Source organism: Vulpes vulpes, chromosome 5 (assembly GCF_048418805.1).
Source record: "Vulpes vulpes isolate BD-2025 chromosome 5, VulVul3, whole genome shotgun sequence".
Classification (NCBI taxonomy): domain Eukaryota; kingdom Metazoa; phylum Chordata; class Mammalia; order Carnivora; family Canidae; genus Vulpes; species Vulpes vulpes.
The window spans coordinates 53,968,545-53,981,340 of NC_132784.1; the positions used below are offsets into that span (position 1 = coordinate 53,968,545).

General features: G+C 41.3%; 1 protein-coding gene across 5 annotated transcripts in view; it reads right to left on the minus strand.

Annotated features, from left to right (window-relative positions):
* The window catches only part of FBXO15 (F-box protein 15), a 47,585-nt gene that overhangs the window by 29,310 nt on the left and 5,479 nt on the right, over positions 1-12,796 (minus strand). For 2 of the 5 annotated variants that reach the window (XM_072758116.1, XM_025997744.2), the window contains exons 2-6: positions 11,277-11,384; positions 8,790-8,894; positions 4,836-5,078; positions 4,075-4,284; positions 543-669 (exon numbers count right to left, since the gene is read on the minus strand). In XM_072758116.1, coding sequence (XP_072614217.1) covers positions 543-669; positions 4,075-4,284; positions 4,836-5,078; positions 8,790-8,894; positions 11,277-11,384 — 793 coding nt within the window. Of the gene's footprint in view, positions 1-542; positions 670-4,074; positions 4,318-4,835; positions 5,079-8,789; positions 8,895-11,276; positions 11,385-12,796 lie in introns of all 5 variants that reach the window. The other 3 variants (XM_025997746.2, XM_025997743.2, XM_025997745.2) reach the window with 2 other exon arrangements.

Below are 12,796 nucleotides of genomic sequence, written 5' to 3' on the forward strand. Positions count from 1 at the left end.
TGTTACGCTCTTCACTAAAGTGCCTGCCTAGAAAGTAACCCCAGAGGAGGGAACTGGCCAACAGCCTCACCCCATGAGAAAGGAAACCTCATCAAGTGGGAAAGGAGAAGTTTTCAGACACTGTATCCTGAAGGGCAGATTACATTCAACATCACATGCTTGGGATCAGACACACATGTGCCGCCTGGGTTAAACACAGAGTAAGAGACACTCTGGCCAACACAGGATATGAGAGGAGGAGAACAGAGCATGTATTGACTGGAAGAGAAAGGGGGCGATTCCCATGACGTGGAAGAGAGAATGTGAACAAAAACATGCAGGCAGGAACAGGTGGCCTGTAATCCTGGACAGCAAAACAGCAGAGTAGCCTCCACAGAGCAGAGGGTCATTTTGCTGGAAAAATGAAGTCGGTAAGAGCGTAAAACAGGTTTCCAGGTTAGTGGACACTCACAGGGACCTCACATTTGGCATCCTGCACAATGATGAGTAAATGTGGAGTTGGGAGGGAGATGGCACCATGCAGGCAGGGACTCCAACCTTACCTTCCACAGCCCCACCAGGAGGCCTGGGTGTAGACAGAAGATCCGAATGAGTCTGTCCCAGCCAATCATGGTGGATTCAGTTAAGTTACTCAGATTGTACTTTGCAATTAAAGAAAGCCACCGAGGTCTTTAAACATCCATGCCATAGAAAGGAAAGAGAGAAATGAGCTTTCACACCTGGAATGTTATCAATTTTCTGTCTAGGGTATCTAAAAATACTTTTGAAGAGCATGCTAATAATGTGCACCTTGCTAAGAAATAGTGCATGGAGGGCCAGGGGACACAAACAACTCCTATAACTAAAAAGAAAATGGATACACCCAAATTTCTTGCCCCATTATGTTTTCCTCCTCCTTGCTGTTACTGTCAACAGCCCAGTCAGAAGTGGAAGAATCATGAGGATGAGAAAGAACCATGTTCTTTCCTCTTCCCCTCAGAAACCAGCACAATGCTAGAGTCAAAAGCAGATTCTCCTATGTATTCATAACCAAGGGAAATAACACCTAAGCAAAGACAAAATATTCTAAATGACAAGCACGTGGTATCAGTAGGCTGTCTGAAAGCAGATAACATGCCTTTTAAAATTATTATCAAAAATAATTTAGAGAGTGTGAAAATTTTAATACTAGGAAATGAATTTAAACCAAAACCCTGAGTATTGTCATGAAGGAGATCCACTGTGAACTCTATATTAGAATCAGTGTCTAAGAGTAAGTAATAACTCAGATGTGTAAACACAACACTGCTGTTCACCATAAGACTTAAAAACTGGAATGAAACATTTCTAGGGACCTAGAGATAGTTCAGGAAATTATAAGGGAGATGAGATCACAGTGGTCAATTAACGCAGCTCAGTATTAGAAGAGGGTCCCTAAAGAGCTGGGGCCACATGGCATTCAAGCATTCTCCTCCAGCACCTAAGGCACCAGCTAGCAGGAGATGTATTCAAATATTCACTAAAAGAATCAGAAAACTAAGGAGTTCAGCTGTGGCACTGTTTCCAAGTGGGGGCATGGGACCAGGAGGCTTTAAGCATCAAAACCAGATCTGCAGTTTCTAGACTACCCTGGTCCCTCCCTCAATTTTCAAAGGACGTTTTATGCTGAAAACCATACTTGTTAGGGAGTGGTGGGGAGCAAGCATGTGTGTGATGTATGACCTAAAAATATACTCCACATAGGTAGAATACATGGAGCAGAAGCAAAACACAGGGTTAGGAACCTAAGTATAGCATCAAGCAAACCTTAAATCCAACCCTAAGGTGCTCAGAAATGGTGTTGTCACTGCCTCTATGATCATTAGTGTGGACAGATGAGGTCAGGCAGGTTGTGAAAACCTTCCTCTCACACTCTTCAATGGGCTCAAAAGGAGAATACTCATCACCATGGCTCCAGAGCAGTTTAAACAGACTCCACAAAGAACAGGCTAAGTCCTCATGTGCCTTGGCCTCACAGGCCACAGAGAGAGAAATGAAGGCTAATAACTACCCAACATTCCTCGCAAGTTTGGAGAAGAATAGAATAGGCCACAGAACGGAGAACACTTGCAGAGGAGAAAACTTAATGAGTCTGACTAGAATGGTATAAACTACAGGAAAATTCAAATAAGGCTTTCACTGTTCTTGAAAAAACTGTCATGGAGGAACAAAAAAGACCCAAATAGCAATCCCCAAGTTTCTCCTTTGCTGTCACAGATGCAGATAAGGATTTGTACTTCTGCATGATAAACACATTCACTCTCAAACTTGCAATAAAAGAGCCCATCAAAACACGTTCCTAGAAAACACTTCCAGTGTCTGTTCTGCACAGTTTATCAAATGCTGGCTGAAGTCCAGCATTACAATAAAACTGAGTTTTATTGGAAATAAATTCCGTAAATCAATTTTCCCAATGAATTCTAGCACTTCTCTCACTATACAGTATCTCGTATTCCTGACCCAGATGGCAGTTTTCAGGAGCACAGGATCTTTAACTGAGCTTTACAATTCAACTCTATCCACTTCGTCTTCAGTGACTATCTTAATGTGATGTTGATAATGTCCTAATGCCTATAAATAATATTTCATGATATGACAAGTAACGTATTGTTCAGTCAAATCAGTACAGAGATTGTGGATTGATTCTCCAAACACAACTGCACAGCACATAATATTACATGAGAAAAATCTTGTGTCCATCATGATACCATATGAAATTTTAGAGATTTATCCAAATAAATGTACCAATTAAAAAAGTAAACATGCTTTCAAATTATCTACAGTAATATCATCAGGGAAAATCATTCACATATCATTCTTCATAGCATTAAGGTTATTTTCAGAATATGCTAAAGCCTGGCTTTATCATCACCAAGAAGCCCAATGCTCTCACATTCTCAGCATGATAAGTGTAATCACTGAAAATATCCTCAAAGAATCAGCACCAGAGAGTGGAAACTAAAACAAGGTCCCAGGTTACAAAGTTGTAAAAATGTGTGTGTCCAGGAAAGCCATGAAAGAATGCTGACCCACCATGACAACACTTTCCATCCCAAGGACACATGTGACCTAAGAGAAACCAAGGGTGAAATCACAGCACATAGGCTGGTAGGAACAATGAGGTGGTAAATGCCATGGCAACATCAAAGGATGCTGGGCAGGGAAGGAAGCATTCCAGCGCAGGACACTGGCCCTGGAGAAGGCAGCCATGACCTCTCTTTACCTCTGTGTTTGCTGTGCATTTTATGTAGGTGCACTTGCTTGCTCAGGAGATCAGGACGCTACAACCAGCAGCAGCTGGCTTTGAGAAGGAAGTGATTAATGACCAGAGGAGTGAGGAGAGACTTCTAATGCATGTGGATGCAGCACAGAACCCCTGAGGACAGAGCCCCTAAGTAAGGACTCTATGCACATCAGCAACGTGATACACAGCTATCTATCTGACTGATGCCTCTTGACACTGAAACCTTCTGATCTTCTTCAGAGCAGTTGTGTATGCTAAATACTCCTCACCACCAGCATCACCCCATTCCACACACACAGGAAGGCTGAGCAGAGACTAAGAGACTAAGTCTCTAAGAGTCTTAGAGAGACTAAGCCCCTTGCACAAGGTCCCACATCCAGTCAGTTCAACAGAAAGGCATATAAATAAGAATTATTACCTTATGACCTAATGTTTAACCAATGGTTACTGTATCATTAACTAATGAAGGAAGATATAGCAATTTTATATATCTTTGTGTTAAAATGATTAAAACTAAAAGGCTCAAAAGGTTAGCCCATAAATCACCTAGGAATTTTGTGAACTAGAATACTATTCTCTGTTATAGATAACCCAAGGTGTGAAGAACCTAAATTTAGATCTAATCATAAATGTTATAAATCCATTCTTTTTCTATTCTATAGTGATCCACATTGCAAAAGAAGCCTTTAAGATGCACTGGTGGTATTTTTAAAGTACAAGACTAATAGTATTCTTAAATTACAAGATTAATGGCAACTAGTATTTACATATAAGATGTTCTCATCCAAAGGTTCTGTTGAGTTAGTACTTACCCATTTTTGGAGGGGGGTTTAGACCGGTCCATAAAAACTGGCGTCACACCACACAAATCTAAGGTTGACAATGTGGCTAGCTGTGGCCAGTTTCTGCCATACCATATAATTGTCACTGATGAATCATTTATCAAAAGGTCAATGTGCTGCATGATGTATTCTTTTCCATTTTTTTCTTTCAATATAATTACCCAACCTAAACCAGATAGTCTGGAGAAAGAAAAACTAAAAATGTTTGTCTTGCTGCAGGAAAAAAAAAAAAGTGCTAAGGTCAATTTCACACATCATCTCTAAAGTATCTAGTTCCTGAAAAGCCAAAGTTGAAGTTCTTAGAAAGTACCTGGCACAAATTTTCAGTTCATCAATGATCCTCTCTTTAGACTTTTTCTCCTCATCTAAAAATCACTGAACATCTACCATGTTCTCAGAAGTGGCAAAACACAGACAAGGCAAAGTTCTGCCCAGAAGCAAGGATGCTTTGGATGCTGTCGCTTTATGACAGCAGATTACTAGTTATTTCTGCTTTTCATAAAACTTCAGACCATTTCTATGGTATATGGAAATACTATATAGCTAATAAGATGCACAGAAACACATGAATATCTCAAGAGACAGTCCCTCACAGTACAAATTGTACCTATGTCCTTATACACACAATACCGAGTTTACACCATCATTCTTTTTAAAGTGACATGCGTATAAATGTTAAATAGTACCCGCAAGTAACCACGATACCCACTGATCAAGAGGATGCTGTGTACCTGAGGGTCTCTTTGGTTTTAACTGGAAGGCCTGTGTAAGGGTTGACAGGTTTGAGAACCCGTGCTAGCGCTGCTTTTACAGATGCTCTTTGCTTTGTAATATATTCTTTCTTCCAATATCCAGCTTCTTTATCCTCAACCGACAGTAAGTTCATAGATACAGCGGTCTTCTCTGCTGAATTAACTTGCCAATTAGATCTTTTAGGTGAAAAGGCAGTTGAATAGATTCTGATCCAAATAAAACTGGGGGAGAAGAGGAACTATGTTAACTATGAGACACTGTCATATACCTGCAGTAGCAATATATTACCGTAGAGATGCACAATCGTTTGTAAATAGTCCTAGTCCATGAATAAATCAAACGTTTACAGTTGCTCATGTGTTAAAGTGAACTGCAGTTTGAGGTTAAGTGTTTCAGATTCACCAACCCCAGAAACACATACTAAAAGGAAAAGCTTGTTTCCCAGGGTCAAGTTAAAATGAGTGATCTCACGATATTTGGCATCATCCAAACCACTGCTGTCCTAAAGCAATAATGGAATAAGAGATTACAGAAAAATAGTAAGAAATATACAAGGTGACTCCTACTGTGTTATCTTAGGTAGATATATTTTTTAAAGGTCGGAAAGGGGGCAGCCCAGGTGGCTCAGCGGTTTGGCGCCTGCCTTTGGCCCAGGGTGTGATCCTGGAGACCCAGGATCGAGTCCCATGTCAGGCTTCTTGCGTGGAGCCTGCTTCTCCCTCTGCCTGTGTCTCTGCCTCTCTCTCTGTGTGTGTCTCTCTCATGAACAAATAAAGAAAATCTTTAAAAAAATAAAAATAAAAAAAATAAAGGTCGGAAAGGAACCATATGTACATACACACAGACAGAAATGTCAGCAGAATGGAATTGAATGTTTTTTATTTCTATGTTTTAATTTTTCCACAAGGACATGTAATGCTTGCACAAAGAGAAGAAAATACACAATGAATGAAAAAAATAACAACAGTGTTTTCTGAGCACTGTGGTAAGCATTATTTGAGCATTTGGTAAACAGCAACTACTTTAATCATCAACAAATCCATGAAGTAGCCACTATCATTGTCCCCACTGGACAGACAATGTAATGAGGCCCCAATGTGAAGATGTGGCCCAGACGGGTCTGTGGATGCTGAGGAAACAGAAGACCCAGGATTGGACCCTCACAGCCTCAACCAGAACTCACACATCCATCCCCTGTGCTTCTCAGCCTCTTCAGGGACAAAGAGATGAACTTGAAGAAACCAAGTAATTCGCCTAAATTCAGAGAGCCCATCAGCCGCAAGGTTGAATTTAAATTCAGCCCCAAGGCAGAGCCTGTGCTCCTCCCACCTGTCACACTGAGAGGCCCAGGAGAAGCCATGGGAGCAGCAGCAGCTGGCAGGGACCCAAGGGAGCCCAAGACACCTCTCTCTGAGCCAATGCTCTCCTCCAGGGAAAGAAGCAAACTTCTTCTTTGGGGGAACTGAGCCATGGCTAAAGTCCATTTCCAACAGCAAAAAGTGAGCTTTACAGAAATAAATGTAATAATCTGCTCATTTGTGTCTCTACCTTTCTGTTTAGTTCAGCATGGGATGAAGTGGCCAGTGGCCAAAAGGCAGCAAGGTGAAGGCAATGCCCGCAGAAGAGGATGGCCCCGCAATGCCTGAGATCCACTGGAGATGCCACGCACTCTGGGGGCCAGCCAGTCACCACCACGACAGCAAGGTGCACTGAGCGGACACTCGACCTGCAGACGTGTCTCCCTGATCCAGGCAGTGCACGCACTTCCCAACACACACCGAATCAGACCCCCGGTGACATCCTTAAGTAGCATGCATTTTCAAATCATATCTCACCCCACAGAATCATTTCACACCAAACTTTCTGCCCTAAGGTGTTTATTTTCTCAGTTCAGAAATTTCTGGACTTACAGATGTGAGCTAAGAGTGTAAAATGATGATTACTTGAGTACATCTAGGTAAATCTGAAACTGTTTCACCAAAATCTCTTGAGTAGGCATTTTTAAAAACTCCCTTTACATAAAAGCTTGTTCACATCTCCTTCAAATTTATTCTACTCATCATTTTACTCCACATAAGTGTTCCCAAATTTCTCACATTGGCGCCACATGACCTAAAGCTGACTCAATTCTTGTCCATGCGCCAGCACTCCTGAATTACAAAAGAGGAAATGGGATGGAAGGAGCGGAGCCCGAACCCCACACACCTTCAGTTACAACTACACCCAACACCTGTATGAAGAACCACTTTCAACTCATTAGATTACTGTATTTACTGTAAGTGAAGTCTAAACAGAACATTTTACAGAATAGACTGTGCAGATTGTTCCACCTGATACTTGATAAAATACAAATGTCAAGTATAAGATGCATTTAACAAGTACTCAAAACCCAAACACATTCATTTCTGATCACCCAATGCCTCATCCCGTTAAAAAACAAAGGTGATTTTGAGGACAAGAACATATTTAGCTACTCTACCAGTCAGGCACAGAAAAACTTCAATCAAACAAGCTGTTGACAAAATGGGGCCAATTTAATATTCTGATAAACAGTGTTTCCCAGGGTGCTGGAAAATAAACACCCCACATGATGATCCAGATCCAGCCTGACCCACGCTTCCCCGTTACCTCCACGCAGGTGGAGCCTGGTGCTCTTGCTGAGGGATGCGACTTGTGCAGCAAGGAGGCAGCCCCCGCTGATGTAAGGAGGGCTTCAGGGAGACCCCTACCCTCCATACAGGCCTCCCTATTAGTCATCAGTATGACTGGCTACAATAGGTACTCCTGCCCTCTCCAGAAGTAATGCTTAAAACACTCCCCCAAAACATTTATTGTTTACCCATCCAATCATTAAATATGCCCTTTTTGAAGTCTAACTATAAAATCAGACTATGACTCTTACAAATAAAATTCAGCATATGCAGGGGTGCATGGGTGGCTCAGTCAGCTGAGTGCCAGACTCTTGATTTTGGCTCAGGTCACAGTCTTGGGGGAGTGAGATTTAACCCCTTGTCAAGCTCCATGCTTAAGGTGGAGCCTGCTTGAAATTCTTGCCTTCTCCCCCCGCCCCCTGGCTCAGGCTTGTGCATGCATTCGCTCTCTAAATAAAATATTTTTAAAAATAAAAAATAAAATAAAATTCAACAGATGCAATTAAGATATTTCCTATAACAAGAAAATAAACATAAGGGTAATTTCATCAGAAGCTCAGATTTTTAAGGGACAACTCCCAAGAAATGTGGGATAGGCACATAATTCATAATTAAAGTACAAAACGAAGATTACTAGAGGTATAGCCCCAAATCAATGAGGGCTCAGTGCCTATACCACATGAGCCTGTGAAAGTCAGTCGGGAAAGGTGATATTAAGAGAAACTAAGCAATTTATAAGTTATTGGCTTATGGAGTAATTGGAGTTCTATCCTTAAAGTAAGAACCCTCCAAAAAGCTATATTTTGGGGTATTTAAATGACCTCTTTCGTGAACAATGCCTTGCTACACTTTGCTTTAGTGAATGTCTTCATCTCTTATTAAGAGTCATTAAGAAAGAGACACCAAAACTGCTCTGCGTCCATTCTAGAATGACTGTCAAGGGCACACTTCTTTCCTTTGAACCCACATTAAACCCACTTGTGTGCCTACTGACACAGAGATGTATTCTTCCGTACATGAGACAACAGCTACATCAATAATAAGTTCGATCTTTTTCAGTTCATGCAAAGGTATTCCTTTTTTTTTTAAGCATATAAATACAAATCACTGAAAATGTCAATTGATCACTTAAAGCATTAGACATATTACATCTGTGACTAAAAACACTTTCAAAATTAATTCTCCTAAATATTAAAAATGGTTAAAATGGTCTTACTAGTTTTCATGACTTCCATCAAAATGCTATCAAAAGACGACAGAGAGATCTGGTTTTCTCCTTACTTGTCATTGGCCAGATGGTAAAAGCGCCTATTCACACATCCAGTACACAGCAGGGTCACAGCATCCAGGTAGGAAAAGATCTTCAGCAAGATTTCTGAAGGCATACTGAGAGAGGGGAAGAATCAAGCATTTGAGCTACAAGTTAACCAGAAAACCACCGGCTGTTCATCTCCAGACAGAAGGTGAGCAGCACCCTTCCTGTACGAGAGGCAAACTGACCCTTATCTTACACTGGTTTCTCAACTGAAATGTCCTGGCTACCACAATCCTCATGACCTGAACAAATCCAGAGACTCAAGGGTACAGGGAGCTAACTTCCTTGGCATGTTACTTATATGCACACACAATGGATCAAGAGACAGGATTTCCTTACTCCCTCATGAAAGTATGCATTATTCTTTGGTGAGATAAAAGGAAATAAGAGAAAAAGAATGCATTCTTAGCTATTAATAAAAAATAATAATAATAAACCACAGAATCCTCGTCCTCCTCAAAAAAACAAAGGACCTGGAATAGAAAATACCCACTTATTTTCCACCTACCCCATACCACCCTCACATACTCTCTTCTTCCTCACACTTAAGACCTTCCTCTAGGTTTGAAGAGACTCCAAGCCCTGTAAGATTTTCTGAACTCCATTTTCCCTTTTCATTTATAACCTAAATGAATGACACTGAGCTGCATTCTCTGAGGCTGAAGGAAAGCAAGCCAGAGAAGACTGTCACGGGGAGAGGGGAGGGGCCAGGGGATGAGGAACCAAAGGAATTGACCCTTTGGCCAATTTAAAATGGCTTGCCCCTAATCTCTCCACTTGTGATTTCAACTATTTTAAATTTTCTAATTATGATGAAAATAAAATGTGTCATAGGGAAATAATCAGTCCTAAGATTCTGATAATACTGAGAAAGAATGATGTGGACTCCCTCAGAGAAAAGATGAAGAATACAAGACAGACCAGACCCATGTCACTAGTCAGAGCTACCCCAACTCAAAAGCTTCAGAGATATTCGACCAGAGACTCTCTGATGGTTTAAACAAGCAGTTTTGCCTGGGGTTAATTAAATCCCTCCCACCAAATGAAATTCCTTACACTCAGAGTCAATAAATCAGATGCTTTTAGTGACAAAAGGTTGCTAATGCATAGATGGCAAAGTTGCAAGAAAACACATTTTGTGACCATTGGGATGACCTGCTGCACATAGTTTTCATATTTTGATTCAACTATTTCACAAAAACTCATAGTTATTATTTTTTAAATAATTATAATCCAAAAAAAAATGTAAGAAAACATTCCAGAGTGGTATCTGGCAAATCCTATCCGGGGAGAATTATTGAGTTGGACTAAAATCCTACTCAAAGGCCCTTAGAGACTAACCCCCACCCCCTACCCAGCAGACTAACATAATGGGGTGGGGGCTCTCCCTGTACTTCTAAGCAAAAGCAGAAAACCCCCCACTCCATAGTTAGAATAGTAGAGAGCAAAGACAGTCTTCATTATGGTTCATAAGGTTTCCACTGGGTTACCTTGTGCTGGATTCTAATCATTTTATACCACAGCAGGTAGAGGGGGGGTTGGGGGGAGGAAGAAAGTGAGAGAGAGGCAGGACAATCCAAGAAGCTCCAAGTGTCAGAGCACAGTATCTAGTACACAGAAGGTCCTCAAATGTTTAATGGATGGATGAACCAATCGAGTATTTGTTCTAGTTCCTACATCACATTATTGGATGACAGATCATATTCACAGAGTATAGGGTTTAAAGCTTAAATTGCTGTCCTTAATTAACTTTTTTTTTTTTTTTGGTTTTCATTTCTTTTAAAGAATACACTGAAAATATGTACTCTGTGAGCTGAGTTATAGTGTCAAAGCCCAAAACTTGAAAACAAGGAACTTATGTTTGAATCTGAATTTTGCAATGTGCAGACTCTGTGAGCCCTACTCTCCCCACCGTACATGTCTACCGGAACACCATGCTTTTAGGGCTTCACACAATGCTCAGCACAGGGTTGGGTCCCACGAGTGTCAGTGCACTACAAATCCATGGGCATCTCAGCACCGACTTCAAATAATTAGTTCAAAGAAAGGATTCTACAGATCCTGTTGCCGAGGTCACAGTGCAGAACCTTGCCATGGCACAAGGGGCTCCCAAAGCATTGAACACTAAAAAAATCCAGAGACCTCTGGAGCTTTTTCATCTTCTTTCCACTGTTTCAAGGGTCTTTATCAACTAGAAAGTGAATAATTTTGAAGAATTTTTTTTTAAGGAGGAAAATTGACTTGTCACTTTTAGAAGTTCACTTCATAAACCTAGTCTAATAATGACAGTGGTGACAGGCTGATGACTCACAGCAAACTCTCCATGTTGTACTTTCTTCCTACGCAATTCTATTCTCGGCTAAGAACAGCAGCTTGCTATGTACAGCACTGAAACTTTCTCTACAAGCTCCACCCCTGGGGCCTCCAGGAGAGCACCAACTACTGTGACTCACCTTTCCAGAGATGCAGGATGGTCAGCAGAGGGCTGCTTGTAGTGCCTTCCTCGCCTAGCGCACTGCTTCAGGGTGGCAGTGCCTGCGTATATGGTGCCCGGTCTCTTCCTGAAAGTAAGCACAGAAAAGTGAAATCATGACAGGCGAACTGTCCAGTTCCCTCTACAAAACTGTAGAGGATTCATAAACTCCAAGAATGACTCCTTGTAAAATTGCATCATGTGAAGGAAGGAAGGAAGGAAGGAAGGAAGGAAGGAAGGAAGGAAGGGCGGGCGCAGGCAAGAGACTGTGAAATATTCCATGTCCTGAGTCCGTAAACCTGGTAACTGGACTTACTCTGATATGTTTTAAACATAAGATTCATCACTTCTGGCCTGTTGACTAAGATCAAGTAAACAACAAGATTAAATATTTGCTTTTGTAGGCTTTCAACATATCAAAGATATTAAATAAGACTTATTTAATGGAATAAAAGGATAAACATAAAATGTATCACCTGGCCAGCTTCAACAATACCATAGCAGAAACCTAATGAAAACAGCATCAATCAGGTAAGAAAACCTTTAGATTTGCAAACCAGAACGGCCCACACAATCTACAACTTTGCTGGTCTTAAGGGATGATGAATCCAACCCTAGCTCTGGCAATCACAGCTGCAGAAATACCAAATACTCATCCTCAATTTTTTTTTTCACATTTTAAATATCTCAGATTCAATGGAATATATTTTAACTGGCCATCTTTTTTTTTTTTCATTTTAGCAGTACAAAAAAATTGTAACTCTTACAATCAATGGCTTTTAAGGTTCAATGTAATAAGGTGTATTTTATGCAGTTTTCAGAAGTTCCTAATTTTTTATTAAAATCACCCTCAAAACCAGCACTGCTCGACAGAAGTTTGATAGGGATCTGAAACCCCAGTAAGGCATGGAGCCCAAAACCCTCATTTTCTAGGCAGCAGCCCACAGACAGAGCTACTGGTGGATATGCTACTTCTCTTGGGAAGGTCTGGAAGCTTCTTCTTTACCATGTACACACACACACACACACACACACACACACACACACACAAACCAAACTACTGACCCACCTCCCACCCAGCATGTGACTAAAATCTAGAGTATCCATTCCATACATCCAGTTCACCAGTATGTCATTGCTCTGACGATGTACTTTGTTCACCAAGAGTTTAGCACCCAAGCACGGCCTGCCCCTAGGAGGCATGGGACTGAATCACCCACAACCCAGCACAGCCTGAAACCTACGGTGGAACCATGTGCCCCATGAAGTGCACATCCACAAGCACTCAAATTGCCTGATGACTCCCCAGGGGCTTCTGAGCATCCAGAGAATGTCTGTCCCCCCTTTATAGGTTTTTCTCTTCAGAAACATCATAATGAAGGGCCCATGATAAGCCCTCAATAAACACTGGCTAGCATCTGCATGCTGGCACTGTTGTCAACACAGGAGAGGGGGAACACAGGAAACCTTTCTAGATCCTGGAGGGTAACAAATTCGCCA